Source organism: Lemur catta, chromosome 3 (assembly GCF_020740605.2).
Source record: "Lemur catta isolate mLemCat1 chromosome 3, mLemCat1.pri, whole genome shotgun sequence".
Classification (NCBI taxonomy): domain Eukaryota; kingdom Metazoa; phylum Chordata; class Mammalia; order Primates; family Lemuridae; genus Lemur; species Lemur catta.
In genome coordinates this window covers 99257642-99276272 of record NC_059130.1, presented here as the reverse complement: position 1 = coordinate 99276272, position 18631 = coordinate 99257642, and the positions used below count along the sequence as shown (strand labels likewise).

General features: G+C 47.4%; 1 protein-coding gene and 1 non-coding gene across 3 annotated transcripts; one reads left to right on the top strand and one right to left on the bottom strand.

The window, feature by feature from the left end:
- The first annotated feature begins 6671 nt into the window (after positions 1 to 6671).
- Positions 6672 to 6775, top strand: LOC123636311. The gene has a single exon (XR_006734498.1). It is a non-coding gene; the product is annotated as a small nucleolar RNA U13 (small nucleolar RNA).
- Positions 6776 to 10522: 3747 nt separating this feature from the next.
- On the bottom strand, positions 10523 to 17670 carry C3H1orf109 (chromosome 3 C1orf109 homolog). Of its 2 annotated transcripts, none has more exons than XM_045548232.1 (5): positions 17165 to 17670; positions 16734 to 17011; positions 14146 to 14325; positions 11799 to 11917; positions 10523 to 11632 (listed from the first exon to the last, which is right to left on the bottom strand). In XM_045548232.1, the coding sequence occupies exons 2-5, from the start codon at positions 17006 to 17008 to the stop codon at positions 11595 to 11597; spliced, it is 612 nt and encodes a 203-aa protein (XP_045404188.1). In that variant the 5' UTR covers positions 17009 to 17011; positions 17165 to 17670; the 3' UTR covers positions 10523 to 11594. The 2 variants fall into 2 exon arrangements, with proteins under 2 accessions (XP_045404188.1, XP_045404189.1); XM_045548233.1 differs by having other exon boundaries at positions 17316 to 17670.
- Between the last annotated feature and the right edge of the window lie 961 nt (positions 17671 to 18631).

Below are 18631 nucleotides of genomic sequence, written 5' to 3'. Positions count from 1 at the left end.
GGTGACCTCCAAACCCAGCTATCCAGAAGCCAGCTCGATGCCTTCCACCCCGACATGTCCCATACCCTGTCTCCTCCCACCCACCCTAACACTCATCCAGTCTGTCTCCTACCTTGGCGAATGGCCAGCAACCTGGAGCCATCCTCCCTTCCTCTCCCTGTGCCCCATTTATCACCAGGTCCTGTGTATTCAACCTTCCAAATATTTCTGGAATGACTTCTCTGCATCCCCACTGGTCCTGATCTGGTCCCGCATCTCACATCTGCACAACCTGCCAGTCTTCCTCCGCCTGAAGCAGGTCCCTGCATACCTGGTCTCTCCCCCTCCCCCTGCATCCCCACCACCTCCTGTCTCGTGTCCCCCTGCCTGCTCTTCCCTGAACACACCAAGCTGGTTCCCATCCCTGAACTCTTTGGAAGGCTCTCCTGCCAGATCAGCAGTTCTCAAACTTTTTGGTCCCATGACTCTGTTACACTTTTTTTTTTTTTTTTTGAGACAGAGTCTCACTCTGTTGCCCAGGCTAGAGTGCCATGGTGTCAGCCTAGCTCACAGGAACCTCAAACTCCTGGGCTCAAGCAATCCTCCTGCCTCAGCCTCCCGAGTAGCTGGGACTACAGGCATGTGCCACCATGCCCAACTAATTTTTCCTATATATATTTTTAACTGTCCATATAATTTCTTTCTATTTTTAGTAGAGACAGGGTCTCGCTCTTGGTCAGGCTGGTCTCGAACTCCTGAGCTCAAACGATCCACCGGCCTTGGCCTCCCAGAGTGCTAGGATTATAGGCGTGAGCCACCATGCCTGGCCTGTTACACTCTTAAGAAGCAAGGACTCCAAAGAATTTGTTTGTGTTTATGTGGGTTATAGCCATCACTATTTACCAAAATAGAATTAAATTTGAGAATTTTTTTCCTCTAACCCCTAGACCGCCAGGGAGAGAATTTTTTAACACATTAGAATACACAAGCACACAGCCCATTAGCTGTCACAGCGATGACATCATCACACATCACCGAGTATCTGAAAACTCCCTCGTACACTCATGAGAGGATGGGAGTGGAAAAGGCAAACAGCATCTTAGCATTATTAAAATTTTCACTTGCAAACCCCCTGCAAGGGTCTTGGAGTCCCCACGCCGAGAACTGCCACACTGGACGGTCATGGGTCTGACTCGTTCACTTCATTTACGTCTCGGCACAAATGCTGCCTCAGAAAGCCTGCTCTGTCCCCTCATGCCCTCCTCGAGTCATTCTACCCCACTGCGACTTCCGTGTTCTTTAGAGCACTTATTGCCACCTGAAATTGTTGTCTGGCCCACGTGTCTCTCCTGCCAGAACACTAGAAGCTCCAGGAGGGAAGTGTCCCCATGCTGCTGTCACCTCGGAGGCCAGCTCAGAGCCTGATGCATGGAGCACACTCACAGAAAGGTCTTTAAATGAATGATTTGTATTAAAGCAGTTGTTGATGCATACTAAAATCCCTCAGCGGGGGGAGGGAAGTTTCGAATTCCTGCATCCTAGACAATGAAGTCAGAATCTCAGGGGGTGGACTTGACGTTGCCCAGGCATCCGTGTTTTATCAAGTTCCTCAAGTGACTCCAGCGAGCAGCCAAGAATGAGAACCGCTGGTCTAGATCCTGGCATCCTCACTGACGGAGAGACTGTTTATTCCTCACTGGGTCGGAGTTACACGGGACACAGTGATGGCAACTCTGTGTCCTGCCGGTCTCCTGCTGGACCAGGCAGCCAGGCCCGAGGGCAACTGGATGTAGGAAACTATTAGGCTCTCCGTGGCAAGAACTACCCTCCTCGGTGGCCGGTCTCCAGCCCTTGGATCAAAGAGGTGGGATGGGCAGCTTCACGGGTGGCGTTGCTTATTCTCACAGAAACGTCTGCAGGGCCTGCTGCACCGGGAGCGTTTTCCCCATGCTGTGATGCCGAATGCTGGGGCTTGGGCGATGCGCAGGGGACGATGATGGTTTCAGTGGACAGAGGGAGAAATGAGGCAGATCCGCAGACTGCCCTGGGCAGGGGACAGGCTCCCCTTGTTGGCCTTGACTCTGAAGTGTAGCCAAGTGTGCCTCCCACACTGAGCAATCACCACAACGCCTGCCCGCTTCCAGGAACCTCAGGCTGCTGCTAGGAACTGCTGCGCACCAGAAAGGCCGAAGTCAGCCACCGCCCAGCCCAACGTAGCTCTTGAGGCTGGGGTGCCCAGCGGGTTCCAAGTGAGAGAAGACAATTCACCCAGCACTGTACCAGGCACTTTCCTCGCATGGGCTCGTTTCGTCCCAGTGGTTCTCGTGGGGAATAATGATCCCCATTGCACAGGGGAGGAAACTGAGGCACAGAGAAGTTAGGTGATTTGCCTGGAGTCCATCAGGGTTAAAATCTCAGATTGGCTATGAGAACTTGGAGAAGTCATGTGACCCCCCCCAATCACCATCCTTATCTGTACAAGGGAGGAAGCAGTACCTACCTCGCAGGGTTGTTGTCATGGGTACAATGGCACTAGGCATAAGGATGAGGCAGGGAAACTGCTCAATAAGTGGTAATCGTAATATTATTCATATTGGCTCCCAAATTCTGCTTTCCATTGGACCCCGCTGCTCAGAGGAAAATTATTTACTTTCTGTGATATGATTTGAAATGGTTTTACGTGTACTAGTGTGTTTCATTTTTGTAGCAGCCTATGAAGTTGGAACTGTTGTCCACCAGCCTGTTTGATGATCCTGGGGTCTAGAGAGGTCAAGTCACGTGCTCAGGTCCCATGGGGGTGAGTGGCAGAGCTGGGTCAGGAGCCCAGATGTCCTGACTCCCTGCCCAGGGCCTTCACCACACAGCAGCAGCCACGGAGGACTGCGGCCTACCCAGGCATCAAGGAGAGGTTACGCCCTGGGTTTTCTGGGCAGGAGGGAGGCAGGGAAGCCCGAGGTGGGAGGGGATGCTGAGAGGAGGGTGGAGCTGTGTCCTTGATGTGGTGGCTGTGCTCAGCCAGGGCTGTCGCCACAGTCCTAGGGTTTGGCTGGGACAGCAACCACCATTTCCGCCGGTGTGGCAATGCCGGGTGGATCTGAGTCTGCCAGCCTTGCCAGGGAACCCAAGTCAGGAGAGTTGAGGTGGGAGAGGGAGGACGCTCTGCCCAGCCCGGCTTGTGGCTCTCTGCCATTGAGATAGGTGTCCTCTTCCGCCCTCTGCTTCACTCCCATCAGCCAGCCCCGTTCCTATGCACAGGTAGCCAGGGACCACCTCACCCCAGCAGATACCCGACAGAGGAGGCAACAGGCCCCAGCCCCAAGTCCTCCTCCAGAGGGAGGATAAAACTTACAGTTAATTAAGAACCTACTGGGTGCTGGGCCGCCTTCTCTGTGCTTTGAATGAATTAGCGAATTTTATTTTTGTAATAGCCCAATGAGCCAGGCCTTATTATTCTCATTTTACAGATAAGAGAGGTAAAGTCCAAGGCCTGCAGTCCTGGGTGGTAAAGCCAGGATTATACCAAAGCCTGTGATCTTTCCAGGATACTGTGGCTTTATAGGAGGTCACAGCCACCAGCAGCCAATCAGCTCCGCCAAAGACCACTGCCACCCCTGCACCACCCCCACCAGGTAGAGCAGGGTCCACCTTCTCCACGCCAGGCAGCTGCAAAGGTCTCTGCGCCATTGCTACCACTTGGTCCAATTCCCAGGTGGGCTGAGCCCCTCGCTGAGCTGGTAGGGAGGCGGGGATGGATAAGAAAAAATAAAGTGATAAAGAGAAGTACAAGTACTGTGCTGAGAAAGGAAGGCTTGTTTTGACTAGGAGAATAAGAAAAGATACCACAGAGAAGATGGTGGCCAAGTTGAGCTCACAAAAATAAGAAGGTGGGTCTCCTTTTCCTCAGCTGGGAACAATGTCTTGCCTTTGAGGTGGAGGTGGGGGTTAAGGGCTGTTTTCTCTAGCAGAGACCCCAGACCCTCCACAGGAGCAGGCACCTTCCTCCCAGTGGAATGCGTGATAGAAGTCTTTTCTGGAAGATGGTAAGAGGGGGCTGGGAGGCGCTGAGGATGACTTAATGAGTTGGGATTGGCAGGCACCTCTTTAGGGTGGTAGAGATACTGTCATGTAATAGGGATTGGCTGTAACCAGAAGATTGGGCAACAGGGAGGGTTTGGGAGTGGGGCAAGGCCACATTCCTCATGGGCAGGCAAGTAACCTGCTCTGCACAGGTATGAACCTGGACTCGGAGGAGAGAGGATCTGTCCACAGCTCTGCGGCGGCAACATGCCGTAGGACCAGAGGGAAGCAGGGCCCAATGCAAAATGAAAATCTGTTCAAAAACATTACGAATTTCAAGAGAATGACAGCAGAGCATTAAACCAACCTTGGGGACCCTTAAGCATGGGTCGCACACCCACAAAGCCAGCCCTTAAGTGTGGTCCAGGGAAAGCAAGCAAAGGATAAGGCCACATGAAGGGCAGCCACAGGAGTTGCCTTCTGGCCTGGCGGTCTCCTGGCCACAATGAAGAGAACCTGCAAACACACAGGTGAATAACTCTGAGCTCAGCCTGGGGCCTTTCCTAGACTGTCCTAGACTGTCAGCATGCAACACCAAGGCGTTTGTAGCTTTCACAAGTACCCAGTCCGCCCCAGCCAACCAGCGTCCTCCGAGAGTCCAGGTCTTGCCTTATTTGGAGGAGAGAGGGCTTTTAAATTTCATCTGTCTGCATTGGGGGAGCTCTAACTGCTGGGAAAAGATGTCATGCTTGGAGACCATCTGGGGAAAAGGCCTCTGGAGCTCTTCCTTTAATTTACAGAACTGACAACCGAGGGTAGGGGCCTTTGGCAAGTACAAAGGGTGAAGGCCCAGAAAAGAATCAAAGTATTAATAACGGGCTTGGCTGGCACTGTCCTCCAGTCCCCCGCCCCAGGGTTCATGGGGCTGGGAAGCCTGATGTCTGTTTCAACAGTGGGATCAAAACCAGCTTTCAGAGCAACATAAGCCAGGGGTAATTTTTAGCACAGACGTAACTTTCTAGTTCCTTTTTCCTACCCCTCATTTTTCAGTTGCCTTTAAAGAGGCCGCAGAGAGCTGAAAAACAAATCCAAGTTTAAAGAGACAAGTGCAAAAATGCATACTGGGCAAGGGGACAGAGCCGCCAGCTGGACAAAATGTGCCTGGAAAATAGCATCCTCTGCTTGGCAGGTGCCAGGGATTTATGGTGGAGTTTTGCAGACGTTTCATCACGTTACGAGCCAGCTCAGGAGACCCTCATAAAACTCTGCTTATATGAAAGAACAAACTAGCTGATAAAAGTCAGCTGCTGCCTATAAACGCGCTGCGGGGATTGCAATTGAGTAGTGGATTTATTAGTCTGGGCTCTCTGCTCTCCACGTTAGAATCAGGAGAGCAGGGCCGGAGCGCAGAGGGTTGCTCCCGCTCACGTGATGGCCAACAGGCCATGCTGACCCCCACCCCATCCCTCACGCTGCCAGAGGCCAGAGGGAAGACTCTCGCTGCGATAAGTCACAGGGGATCTACTCTTACATTCCCCTTTCTCGCCTCCCACAAAAACCCACAAAAAGAATCAGTTACTCTCTCCATCCACGGCGGTCCCTGCACCTCCTTGGTGACAGCACTTCTTACCACGGGCTTGCCCATCTGCCCGGCCTACTAAACCGTGTACTACTTAAATTTACCTTTGTATGGCCAGTGATTACTCCTGTGCTGGGCACACAGGGAGGCCTCTGAATGAATGGATAGAGACGTGGTAGACTATAAGGCCCCATGTAACTAAGTTATCACTACCGCACCCCAAACAGCACGGACGGGTTAGGGGGAGCAGTGCCAAGGTGCCCCTGGAAGTGAGGACTAGGCAGGTGCTGGGAAGAGGTGCAATGAAGTTATGAAGGCCAGTTTCTTCCCTAGAGAAGGGCAGCCTTTGTGGCTACCGTACCCAGCCATCCCTCACTGTGATGCTGCTTTTTCCCAAAGTTAAGGCTGTTTCTCAAGGAAAGACCCCACAACGGAATGAGAGGTACTTGTTACCAGTGCAGATACACTGGATCAGAGTCTCTGAGGCCGGGGTCCCAATGTGCTCTGCCAGGATCCAGTCTCAGAAAAGTGACTTTCCTGTGCACCACACAGAAACCAAGAAGGGACCTTCCAGGAATGATGGGGAGAAGGAAGAGTGCCTGGAAGGGGCACCCGCCCCCCCCCATCATTCCTTAAGAAGGACTGGCTTTCTCCTACCCGGCCCTGGCATAAAGGCCAGAAGTATGTCTCTGGCAGACAGTGCAGGATTCACTCCAACCCTCTTGGCTGTGGGATAGGAGGGGGGTAACTGGCAAGGTTGCAGCTGGCCTGGAGAGGCTTGGAGACTGCACGTGCCATTGCCAAGTCAGACAGGGTAGCCCTGCACTGGAGGAACCATGTCCTAGGCAGGGCTGGGTGTTCAGAAAACCTCACTCTTGTCACAGCTGAGTAGGTATCAGGTGTGCTTTTGCTTCTGTGGCAGAGGAGGAACAGAGGGGGAAAGACCCTTTCACCAGAACCAAGAAAATCCTGGTATAAATTCTGGCAATGTCACTGATAAGCTGTGGGCACTTAGAAAACTCAGTCTCGGTTTCCCCATCTACCTAATGGAGGTAACAGCTATGCACTTATAGGTGACTAACAAAGCTAAAGTGAGATCCTTTTGCAGTTCATAAGTGTGAGGACTGGGTTTTCACACTCACGTGTGAGATGTGCTTCCCTTAAGCCTTGTTATGACATCAACACATTACCCGCCTGATATGGAAAAGAAATAGAAAGCTTAAGTGTAACTTCAATCCCTTAAAAAAATGTTTTTCTTTTGAGACAAGGTCTCACTGTGTTGCCCAGGCTAGAGTGCAATGGCATCATCATAGCTCACTGTAACCTCAAACTCCTGGGCTCAAGGGATCCTCCCACCTCAGCCTCCTGAGTAGCTGGGACCACAAGCATGCACCACCACACCACACCCAGCTAATTATTTTATTTTTTGTAAAGACAAGGTCTTGCTATGTTGCCCAGGCTGGCCTCAACCTCCTAGGCTCAAGTGATCCTCCCACCTCAGACTCCCAAAGTGCTGCGACTACAGGCATGAGCTACCACCCCAGCCTCAATCCCTTAAATTTATAAATTTACCAAAAACCCTTACATATCTCCTTTCCCTTATACCTTACAACCCTGTAAAGATACATCATCATTTTCACTACAGAGCTGCGGTAACTGAGAGAGGGGGAATCACTTGCCCAAGATCACATAGCTGTTAACTAAAAGGTAAAAGGCTGAGCTGAACCCAAGTCTAGGTGATCATCACATGCTTCCTCCCCTCATCCCCAAACCTGCTCCTCCCAAAAGCCACTCTCTCTACCTTCTCATAGGGAAAAGAAATTATAAACAATCCAATGCCTGAGTAGACTGGGAGAGTACTTGGCTTCTCCCACCCTGATCAAAGTCAGACATAATACTGTCACCATAAAGCCAGAGCAGGCGGGAGTCCTTCTCTTTAGAGTCCAGGCAACCCAGTAGCTTGGGACAACCTTTACTCTGTTTGAGGGAATAATCTTAATTTCTATGTGTGGATGGGGTAGAGACAGGAAAGAAGGAAACCAAAATTTCATGCCAACAGACTGTCTCTCACACTGACAGGGAAGGGGCTTCTGACCCAGCTGAGGGAAAACAAGAGAAAGAATTCACATTTGAGTTCTTCATCCAGCACCCAGTGGCATATTAAAATGATGAGTGCTAGTAGTCCCACTAAGATGATTCTCCCTAAATTACTTTGTACATTTAATATGATTCCAGTAAAAATACTAACAGAATTTCCTTTTTTTATTAGCAGGGGTAGGATTAGCTAAATGGAAAATTCTGGGGGGAAAAAGCCTAAGGAACAGGAGTGGGATTATAGGGAGGGTTGCTAAAACCTAATAGTTATTAAGATTTCAGAAACAACTTAATGTCTATCAGTAAGGGGCCAGTTAAATAAATTATGGTATACCCACACAACAGAAAACTATGCAACTATTTAAGAAAAAAATTTAAGGACACTTTTAATGTATTCATACAGAACAAACTCCAAGACACAGTAAGCGGGAAAAAACAAGGTGCAAAACTGGGTATACAATGTTACCTATTCATATAAAAACAAGGGAGAAAACAAAAACATCTTTTGTTGTAGTAATTATCTATTGCTGTGGAATAAATTACCCCAAAACTTAGCTACTTAAAACATTTATTATGTCGGTATACATGGGTCAGTAATCTGGGCACAGCTTAGCTGGTTGCCTTTGGCTCAGGGCCTCATGAGCTTGTATTCGAGCTGTCAGCTGGGGCTGTGGACCCATCTGAAGGCTCAACCAGGGGAGGGAGGATCTGCTTCCAAGCTCACTCAAGTGGTTGGGAGGTATTGGTCTCTCCACAGGGCTGCCTCAGTGTCGCACGTGACTTCCCCCAGGGTGGGTGATCCAAGAGAGTGAGAGATAGCACCCAAGATGGAAGGAGCAGTCTGTATTTATAACCTGTTTTCAGAGGTGACATCCTACCACTTCTGCAGTGTTCTTTTTATTAAAAGCAAATCTGTTAAGTCCAGTCCACATTGAAGGGTAGGGGCGTATACAAAGACGTGAATACTAAATGTGGGACCATTGGGAGCTGTCTTGGAGGATACCCACCACCACACTTACATAAGCAAAGGATATTTCTGGAAGGATACACTAGAAATATTTAATATTGGTTGCCTCCAGGGCAGGGAACTGGGTAACTGGGGAAGAATTTTTCACTAAATATGCTTTTTTTTTTGAGACAGAGTCTCACTCTGTCACTTGGGCTGGAGTACAGCGGCTTCATCACAGCTCACTGCCACCTCCAACCCCTGGGCTCAAGTGATCCTCCTGCCTCACCCTCCCAAGTAGCAGGGACTACAGGTGCACACCACCACGGCTGGCTAATTTTTCTGTTTTGTAGAGACAGGGTCTCACTGTCTTGCTCAGGCTGGTCTTGAACTCCTGAGCTCAACCAATCCTCCTGCCTCGGCTTCCCAGAGTGCTAGGATTATGGGAGTGAGTCACCGCGCCCAGCCTGAATATGGTTTTGTGTATCTTTTTTACAATGTAGATATATCACTTATTCAAAAAACAAATCAAATTTATTTTAAATTTAAAAAGAATGAAAAGGATGGCATTTTGATAGAAAAAAGGCAAGAGGAAACAAAATAAAAAACAATATACTTAAGTAACAGTTATTACTAAGCACCATAAACATATTGAGTTCTATTTAGTCAATACTTGTTTCAGTGAGGGAAGTTTAAAATGTTCGTTATTACACACACACACACAAGCAAGCAACTCCCATGTATAGAACAAAATATACTCTTGAGCTAAGATTTAGAGCTCTTCACAGTTTGGTTCCAGTCCACACTTACTGACCCATTTCCTACCATTCCATTCTTCCACTTCCATCCTCCTATGAACTCATGTTACTTGCTATACAGAATACAGAACTAGGAACTATTTGGTCCTCCTGCCTTCCTTGCTACTTGCTATACAGAATATGGAACTAGGAACTCCCTCCCTCCCTTCCTTAGATGGGCCTCACTCTGTTGCCCAGGCTGGAGTGCAGTGGTGTGATCGTATCTCACTGTCACCTCCAACCCCTGGGCTCAACCAGTCCTCCTGGCTCAGTCTCCCGAGTAGCTGGAACTACAGGTGCACACGTGTTTCGCTGCATTGTCCCAGCTAGGTGTGGTAGCTCACACGTATAATTCTAGCACTTTGGGAGGTTGAGGCAGGAGGATTGCTTGAACCCAGGAGTTTAAGACCAGCCTGAGCAACATAGCAAGACCCCATCTCTAGAAAAAATAGAAAAATCAGCCACCGATGGTGGTGCGTGCTTACAGTCTCAGCTACTTGGGAGGCCAAAGTGGGAGGATCATTTGAGCCTGGGAGGTCAAGGCTGCAGTGAGCTATGATCGTGCCACTGCACTCCAGACTGGGTAACAGAGCAAGACCCTGTCTCTAAAAATAAATAAATAAATAAGTTTTAACATGATATCAGTCATTCACATGCTCATGAAAGTTTGAGAAACACTGGTTTAAATCCTTCTCTGGTTGCCTGTAAGCATTTCTAGGGCTCTCTTTCATCTCTGTCCCCAGAGCCCTCCATAAGACTCAATACTCAAATATCTCCTAGGTTCTGCTTACAATAATTATATACACAATTTTATTTAACGTTTGGAAAAATATATACCACACTATTAATAGTAGTTATCTGGTAGGTGGACCATGGTGCATTTCTATGTAATATTTTAATTTTTCATAATCAGAATGTATTACTTTTGTAGATAGAAAAACATGAAGATTTGGAAAAATACATGTAAAAGGTAAGATAAAATGTTAACTGTAAGATAAAACACATTCACAAAAGATATATAATGCATATAATTGTGTTGAGCTATATTTAAAACATGAAAAGATAGGCAAGCTATATTAAGTTTAAAAAAAGACAATTTAACAGTATGTATCGATACCATGTTTGTTCTTTAAAATAATTTGTGGACACTCAAAGGATATTTATCAAAATATCTGGTGGAGTTTTATATTTGTCTACATTTAAAATTTTTTCTACAGTTCTCCTCATTTTTATAAAATCATATCACTTTTGTAGTAAGAAAAACAAAGTTATTTTCATTAAAAAAAATACCTAATTCAATGATTGAGATTTTTCTTTTTGCCCCATGCCCCCACGACTGAGATTTCTCCAACACCCTGGGAAGCTGCATGGTCTGAAAGTAACATGACCATTGCACAGATGAAGGCGCTGGGCTCAGAAATGTAACCCTGATCGCTCAGCTCAGGGCTGGTGTTCTCCCACCAGTGCAACTACACCACACTCAGAAGAATGTGGTGAGTCAGATGCCATATTTGGCCAAAAAAACCGTCATTTTGGGAATCTCACTAATGCCAGTAGCGTCTAGGAGGGCATCAGCAGTAGGGGAACACTCTTCAGAGACAAAGCATCAGAACAATCCGTGCTGCACCACCTCCCCCTGCTGGCAGGCTCTGGAAACCGAAATTGGCTTGATGACAGGGGCTATTACCACTGGCCAAAATTTTTTTATTTTCCATCAATATCTCCCTAATTTATTTAAATCAGCAAAACCACTTTCTCATTCATCAAGGATTCAGGTATTGACACGAATACACAAAACCAGGAGCTGGTGCCAACCAGACTCAGCGCTTTGGATGACACAATGGCAGTGCCACTCTTTACCTCCTGTCCTTTCTTTCCCTGCCACTTTGGGCCTTATGATGGATACTAAGGCATCATGTTCCTCAACACTACCTTTCCTCTCTGCTTTCTCTTTGCCTCCATCCACTTCCTTGAGCCAAAGAAAAGGGCAAGAGGTGGCCCATGTACTCTCAGCCATGGTCTGGCACGGAGAAGCTCTAACATTGGAGACATGGAGCACCAATCCTCCCAAGACCCAGGCCTTAGGTTCTAGGCTTGGTATTTCAAATATGAAATATCAGAGTGTAATGATGTCATTCTTCAACTGTGGTGCCCCTGGTCTCCAGATAAACACACAGCTTCCTTACTCTTCCAGGAAGAAGGAAACATTCAATAGGATATCTAGAATAGGAAGAAAGAAAAACTGTGGCATTATCACCTCTCCAAAGAACACAAAATATCAGATTATAAAAGACAGAGAGGCAGGGCAATGGCACCTCTCTAGTGCTTACAGAGGTGAGCCACACGGAAAGAGAGGAGACATGAAGAAATAAACAAAAACTAGTACCTTGTACAAGGTCTTGCTGTTCATCTTTTGAAATTCGGTCCCAGGCCTTGGGCAAAGACTGGATGTTTGCCAACTCTCCCCACTGGATGGAGGAGAGGAGGTACTTTCTCTTCAGGTACCTTCCTGGAAGTTAAGGACTGCTCAAAAAGAAAATGAAATATGTTGAAGGAAAAAATACCCTGGTGAGAGCTATAGGCAGCTATAAAAGTGAAAGTGCAGCCAGCCTTACATTTTACCAAGTGGGCAGGATTCACCTGTGAAACAGATATTTCCTGAGCAACTCTTTACTAACATATGACTTTGTGCTATGGGAAAAAAGGAATGAAACACTGTCCCTAAAATCTGGGATCTCTCCATGGTGAGAACAAAACCAGACAGTGAGTAGAAAGAATCAAAGTGCTATGAAAGGTAAAATTCAGTGGAAGTTCAGAGGATGAATACATCCAGTTTAGAACATAGCAGAAACGTTCCAGCTGGTAGGAAACGCATAAGCAAAGGCACAGAATGGCAACCCACAGAACGGATTCAGGGAAGGCAAACCTTCCACTTGGGTTGGCATGGACACCATGTGAAGAGTAGTAGGAAAGCAGCTGAGCCAGAACACAAAGAACCCTGAGTACCAAGGCAGTGATTCTGAACTTATCCCAACAACAGAAGCTATTCCTATACAAGTACAGAACAATTCCCAAACAAGTAATAGGATCAGAACTAAATTTCCTGAAGCCATATGGATTGAGGTCATTAATTGGAGATCATTTAGAGGGAGAGAAGCTAGAGACAAAGAAACCTGTCACGAGGCTATATGCAATTGAGTCCAAGTGAGAGGTAAGAAACTATGGACATGATAGAGAAGGAAAATATGAAAAGTGCCAGGGAAATAGAACCAAAAGATTTGACTGTAAACATTCTGGCACACAGCAAGTGCTCAGTACTGTTTTTGTTTATTTAATTTTTTTTTTTTTTTTTTTTTTGAGACTAAGTCTCCGTCTGTCACCCTGGCCAGAGTATAGTGGCGTCATCATAGCTCACAGCAACCTCAAACTCCTAGGCTCAATCAATCCTCCTGCCTAAGCTGGGACTACAAACATGCACTATGCCCAGATGATTTTTCTTTTTTTTTGTAGAGATGGGGTCTCACTGTTGCTCAGGCTGGTCTCAAACTCCTGGCCTCAAACAATCATCCTGTCTCAGCCTTCCAAAGTGCTAGGATCACAGGCGTGAGCCACTGTACCCTCAATACCCTCAGTATTGTTAGCTGCAGCTCCCTGATCCTTTTGTCCATGCTGCTGTTGCTATCACTCCTACTGCTACTACCACGACTACTGCTACTACTGCAATCTAAAAGAAAAAATAGGGTTGAAGCTGTAGCTCAAGGAAAGAGGGGTTGAATCTGAGGACTAGATTACAGAGTTCAATTTTAAACTTGAGTTTGCAGTTCCAAGAACAATCCAATTGGAGGCATCTCCAGGAAACTGAAACTTAAGACTACAGACAATAAAGGTGGGGCCTTGGGAATTATTTACGTAATGAAGGCAGAAATTTAAGCCAGAGGGTAGATTTGAATATCAGGCAAGAATGGAGAGAAAAAGACCATAACTTCAGCTAAGTGGTCTTTCTGCTTTCAGCCATGTCCCAGACACCCCAAGTCTTTCCCCAGAACACAGCCAGTGTGATACTGCTAAAAATACAGGTCTTAGCCATTTACTCCTTACTCAAAACCTTCTAAGCTTTCTCTCAGTAAAAGCCAAAATTCTTTCACAGACCTTGAAAGCCTACAAAGTCTACCCCAGCCTTGCTAACCTCATCTCCTCTTACGCTCCCTCATACTCTGCTCTAGCCATGCTGGCCTCCTTGCTATGTCCTGAATACACCAGGCATGTTCTTACCTCAGGGACTTTGCATTGGTGTTCCCGCTGTCTGGAACACTCTTCCCCCAAATATCCACATAGGTCCCTCCTCACCCTCTTCAGATCTTTGCTCAAATATCACTTTCTCATGAGGCCTGGCCTCACCACACTATTTAAAATCACAACCCCACCCTCACTCCTCACTTTCTCTGCTTTATTTTTCTCCACAGCACTTAGCACTATCTGACATTCTATTTTCCTCTCTAAATGGCTATCTCCCAGCAGAGAACAGTGCCCTGCAGGTAGTAGCTACTCAATAAATTATTTGAGGAATGGTTGCACAAAGGAATGCAGGAGGAATCTAAGTTCAGAAACCAAAGAGAACTGACCCAAATTATAGAGTTTTCCAATATTGTGAAATTAAAATCTTGTGAAAACTGAAATTAGAAAGACTTCTTGGAAGATTTGTGGACACTATCTGAAATGTGCACAAAGGATATGAATTTCGATAATGTCTCTCGATATCTTGTAACCACTCCAACATGTCAGCCACAGAGGGGCTCACAACTGAACGCTGCAGGACAGCATCAATGCCAACTGTGTCTGTGTGCTCCTCATAGATATGAAACACTCGCTCTACATGGCTGCTGACCGTGTCACGCACCTTGAGGAGGGTGGCCCTGGAGGAAAGAGTCTGACATTAGGCAATATCATGAGAAAGGTATAAGGCAAAATTTCTCAACTTTGGCACTACTGAGATATATATAGAGAGAAATAGATAGATATAGATATATATATATGCAGATAGATATAGTTTTTTTTTTTTCATATACATACCATGGAATACTACTACTGGTATTTTGGACTGGATGATTCTTTGTTGTGGAAGGCTGCTCTGTGCATTGTAGAATGTTTAGGAGCATGTCTGGCCTCTACTCACTAGACAACAGGAATAAAACATACCTCTACCCTCCCTAAGCCACAATAATCAATAATTGTCTCTAGACATTGCCAAATGTCCCCTGATAGGAAAACCACCCCCAGTTAAGACTACTGGTCTAAGGAGATTAGTGACAGTGCATTGGAGGTAGGGTAGGGACAGGGCTCAAGAATCAAGAACTGGTTTAAAGATGGAAAGGCTGAAGAAGTTATATGGCTCTCAAAGCTGTATGATAAGCCCAGTCACCAACAAGGTAAAAACCAAGGGAACTTTCTGGGGCTGCCATAAAACTGTGTAAGAAGAGCAAATGCTCATAGTCCCATACCAGGTACATGAAAAGGGAATAAGCAAGAGGAAACGGAAGCAACACACCAGAACTATCCACATGCTCCCTAGCCCCATCCTAGTAAATTCCTGAATGGTTAAGTTTAGACTCTGGATGCATGCAGACTACCGTGGACCTTCGAAAAGTTACTCATTCCTCCTCAGGTGTAAAAACAGTCTGTTTTACTCACTGCACATCCCAAGTACTTAGAGCAGAGACTGTCACACAGAACAACACCTACTTGTTCAACAAATGAATGAATGAAAAGGGTTACTGTAAAAACTAAATGAAATAATGCATACAAAGTACTTAGGGCAGTGCCTAGCTTATGGTAAATACTGTAGTATTTATTTTTATTTCATTGGTGACTCCAAGGTGCCCAGCCACCAAGACAAAGGCTACAACTTCCCAAAGGGCAAGGTATTCCTTAGCCTAGAACTGTGGCTTTCAAAAATGTTTGTCCATGACTCACGATGAAAAAATAGACTTAAAATAACAACCCAACACCCATAAATATGTAATCAATTGAAGTAAAAGTACACAAAACAATATTTGATCCTCTGAAACACTATCTGTGCTTATTTGTAGACTGTGACCAGCATTTAAAAGAAAAAAAAAAGACAAAATATCAGATGGCTGACTGCATTTCATTCCTTCTCACAGCTCAATAATATTCCATTGTAGGGATATAGCACATTTTGTCATCTCTCACCAAAGTCTCCTCCATTTAGAGGTGAGAGACACATCTAGCAACCATATGATCCTCTGCATAGCTTATGCATCACTGGTGAGCTGGCTTACCATCCCCTTGTTCTAGCCATACTACCCTCTATGTAACACTATTCATACCCACCTTCTGACCCAGCTTACACTTGTTCATCCTTCAGGTTTTTCATGTCATTTCCTCCCACAAGGTTCCCCCCTCCTCACAGGCTGCACTTAATCATTATCTTAGAATATACCACAACATAATTTAACTACCTCTTCTACTCAACTAAGAACAGGAAGTAAGTCTGGTTCACTGTTGTATTCCCAGCACCTTGCGCTTGGCATCCCATAGATGCTTAATAAATGTATTTTGTACAAATGAATAAAAGGAAGGTCCTCATCTTTGACAGTTTACCACCAGTCTATGGCACAAACCCTATACACTGGAACTTTCTTTTGTTCTGGGTCAAGGGTAAGCCACATGTGTCCTCTCTCTTCTCTGTCCTCAATAATCTATAACTCTGCGATAGAAAGTCTGACAATAGACATAAGTCAGAGCTTGGAGACATACTACTCTTGGGCACAGAGACACCAATGTACAGCAGGACAAAGTGATGGTTAAGAGCTCTGGCTTTGGTGTCAGGCACACTTGAGTCAGAATCCCTGCTCTACTATGTACTAGCTGTGTGACCATGAGCAATCTGCTTGTGCCTCAGTTTCCTCACCTGCAAAATGGAATTAAAGTGAGGTTAAGTCACAGATGTGTTGAAAAGACTTTATGAGGTAGCATATGTAAACTCTCAGCTCTGGTACCTACTAAGTTTACAGCACAGTTACTCATTGACTTTTACCAAAATATAGTTGTTAGAAGGGCTAATAAGTTTTTGCCACTCCTTTTCTGTGCTGCTTTGGTGACTTCTACGAACCCCACCACTGCCATGCTTAGCCTCTGACAAGGGAAATGCCAGATAATGGCTTTTTGACAGAGGTCCCATTGCAACAGATGGAAAGGAAGAAAGGCTGAGACACCTCCAAATACCATGCTTTCAAGGGAGGAGAAAAACACCCAGTTTTAAAATCTTTCCACCAAGAAAGAGCACCATGGAGCCTCTTACAGCTTCTCCGCTAGCTTGTCCAGGACAGTGTCACCAGCCGCCAGCTGTTTGCGCTTCAGCCGCTCCTTTAAGTCTGGGAAGGCCCGAAGTGACGGCACATCCTCAAACCGCAGGTTCTGCGCGGCCTGCAGCTGTTCTGCCAGGTTGCTGAGGGAGGCCAGGAGGGGCTGGCAGTCCCGCAGAGTGCTCTGCCACAGGCCCTGCTGCTCCTCCAGCACGGGAAAACACTTCCTCAGGGCCTCCTGCACCGCCAGCAAAGGCAGGTCTTGAGTCATCTTCTGTTGGAAAAAACAAAAACAGAAACAAAAAAAACTGCATTAAGGTGCCAAGCCAGTAGGAGCAGCACTGGGCCAAGGTGCGCGTCATTTCCATCCTAGCGGGAGGTCAAGCTCTGGGCCCCCAAATGCCTTCAGGCAGAAGCGCAGTCTCACCTCCAGAAGGGGCTCTCAGATGAACAGGCTCCTGTTTCCCACCTCGGGAAAGGTGTCCCGGCTATAGCGCGAAGGAGGCCCTCCCGGGATAGGGCAGCCTCCTGCTTCAGACCGAGTCGTCCCCGGGCCTAAGCGCGGTCCCCTCTCTCACCCGTGCTTCCGGAGTCGGAGTCCTGACTCCCCTCCCAGAGGCTGCCAGTCGCGTTCCTGAAACCAGCGGGAAAACTTCAAGCTGAGGCGACCAAAGTGTCAGAACACGCTACGGCCCTCCCCACGCGCCCGCAGTCTCTCTGCGCACGCTAAAAAGCGAGCGCTGCTAAAGCTCATCTCAGGCCAGCGGGGCTACAGCGTCGCTAAAAAATGTCGTCACATCGCAATGGATTCTGGGCACTGTAGTCCTGCATGTGGATTAGCTGCTTGACTGTGGCGCTTCCTTGTGATTGGATGTTGGGATCGTCCTAACTCGGAGACTTCACATTCCTCAGCCTGTGATAGTTTGCATTGGGTAGCGGCGGTGGCCTGTCCCGTTAGCCATGGAGCTGCTCCCTCTCAGCTTGCACCTCCAGCTGTGCCTTAATAACACTGTTGGATTAACTTGTGTGTGGCATAAGCAACTGGCAAAAACTGGTGAATCACACACTTCTGCCATGTGGTAGCTGTGGCTAAGATGCAGGTGAACATCCTAGGTGCCCAGAGAAGTCGGACCCACTGGGACTGGGGTGAAGCCCTGAGATGAAGAAGCCAGGAAACCCTACTTGTCCAGCACCAAGACACCTGCTGGGGAGGAAGCCCACATGAGGTACGGGCTTGTTATCACCCCCAATCTTGGCCATCTAGATGGAGACTCTCAGACAACCAACAAGCAGACTGGGGTGTCATCGCCCACCCACTGTCCAGGGCTGACCTTGGGTGGGAGAGTGACATTCAGATACTTGTTGCATCTGGAGCAACAGGCCAGGAATGGCGGTTGGGGGAGGGTTCCAGGAAGGGCAAGGCTAGCCAGGGCTCCTACGCCTGGGCTGCCCTGTCCCCAATCCTGCCGGTGCCCATGAGGAGCCTGTCTGACACATTTACTTATTCCCTCGATTGGGGAAAGGCAGGATTATTTATCATCCCTCCCGCCCACATACGCACATTCAAACACAAACACAACCCCTCAGACATGGCTTCAGACCGAATCCATAGGGTGAAAAGCACCAAAGCCAAACTATCAGACCACAAACCCGTCAAAAGCTAACCTGTCTGGCTGTCCAGTCCCCTGCCCGCCGTGTGACTCGGGCTACAGCCTTGATGCCTGGAGACTGGCCCCTAACCTTGCTGAGCTTCAGCACAAGCCCTGAGCAATCCAACCCTGTGGCCGTGGGGAGACGCCAAGATGCGCCTCCGACAGGACCACGGCACGTCTGGGCTTGCTGTCTACGTGTCCCTTCCCAGGCCCACAGTCACGACACCCAGAGCTGCCTCCTG

What these genes read in the sequence shown, in the direction of transcription:
- C3H1orf109 (XM_045548232.1), bottom strand. Translation starts at nt 17,008, where the DNA reads ATGACTCAAGACCTGCCTTTGCTGGCGGTGCAGGAGGCCCTGAGGAAG. An exon ending in GACAAGCTAGCGGAGAAGCT is followed by an intron (nt 14,326 to 16,733) that starts GTAAGAGGCTCC and finishes TCTTTCCTCCAG; the next exon opens with GGCCACCCTCCTCAAGGTGC. An exon ending in GAGAGACATTATCGAAATTC is followed by an intron (nt 11,918 to 14,145) that starts ATATCCTTTGTG and finishes ACTTCCAGGAAG; the next exon opens with GTACCTGAAGAGAAAGTACC.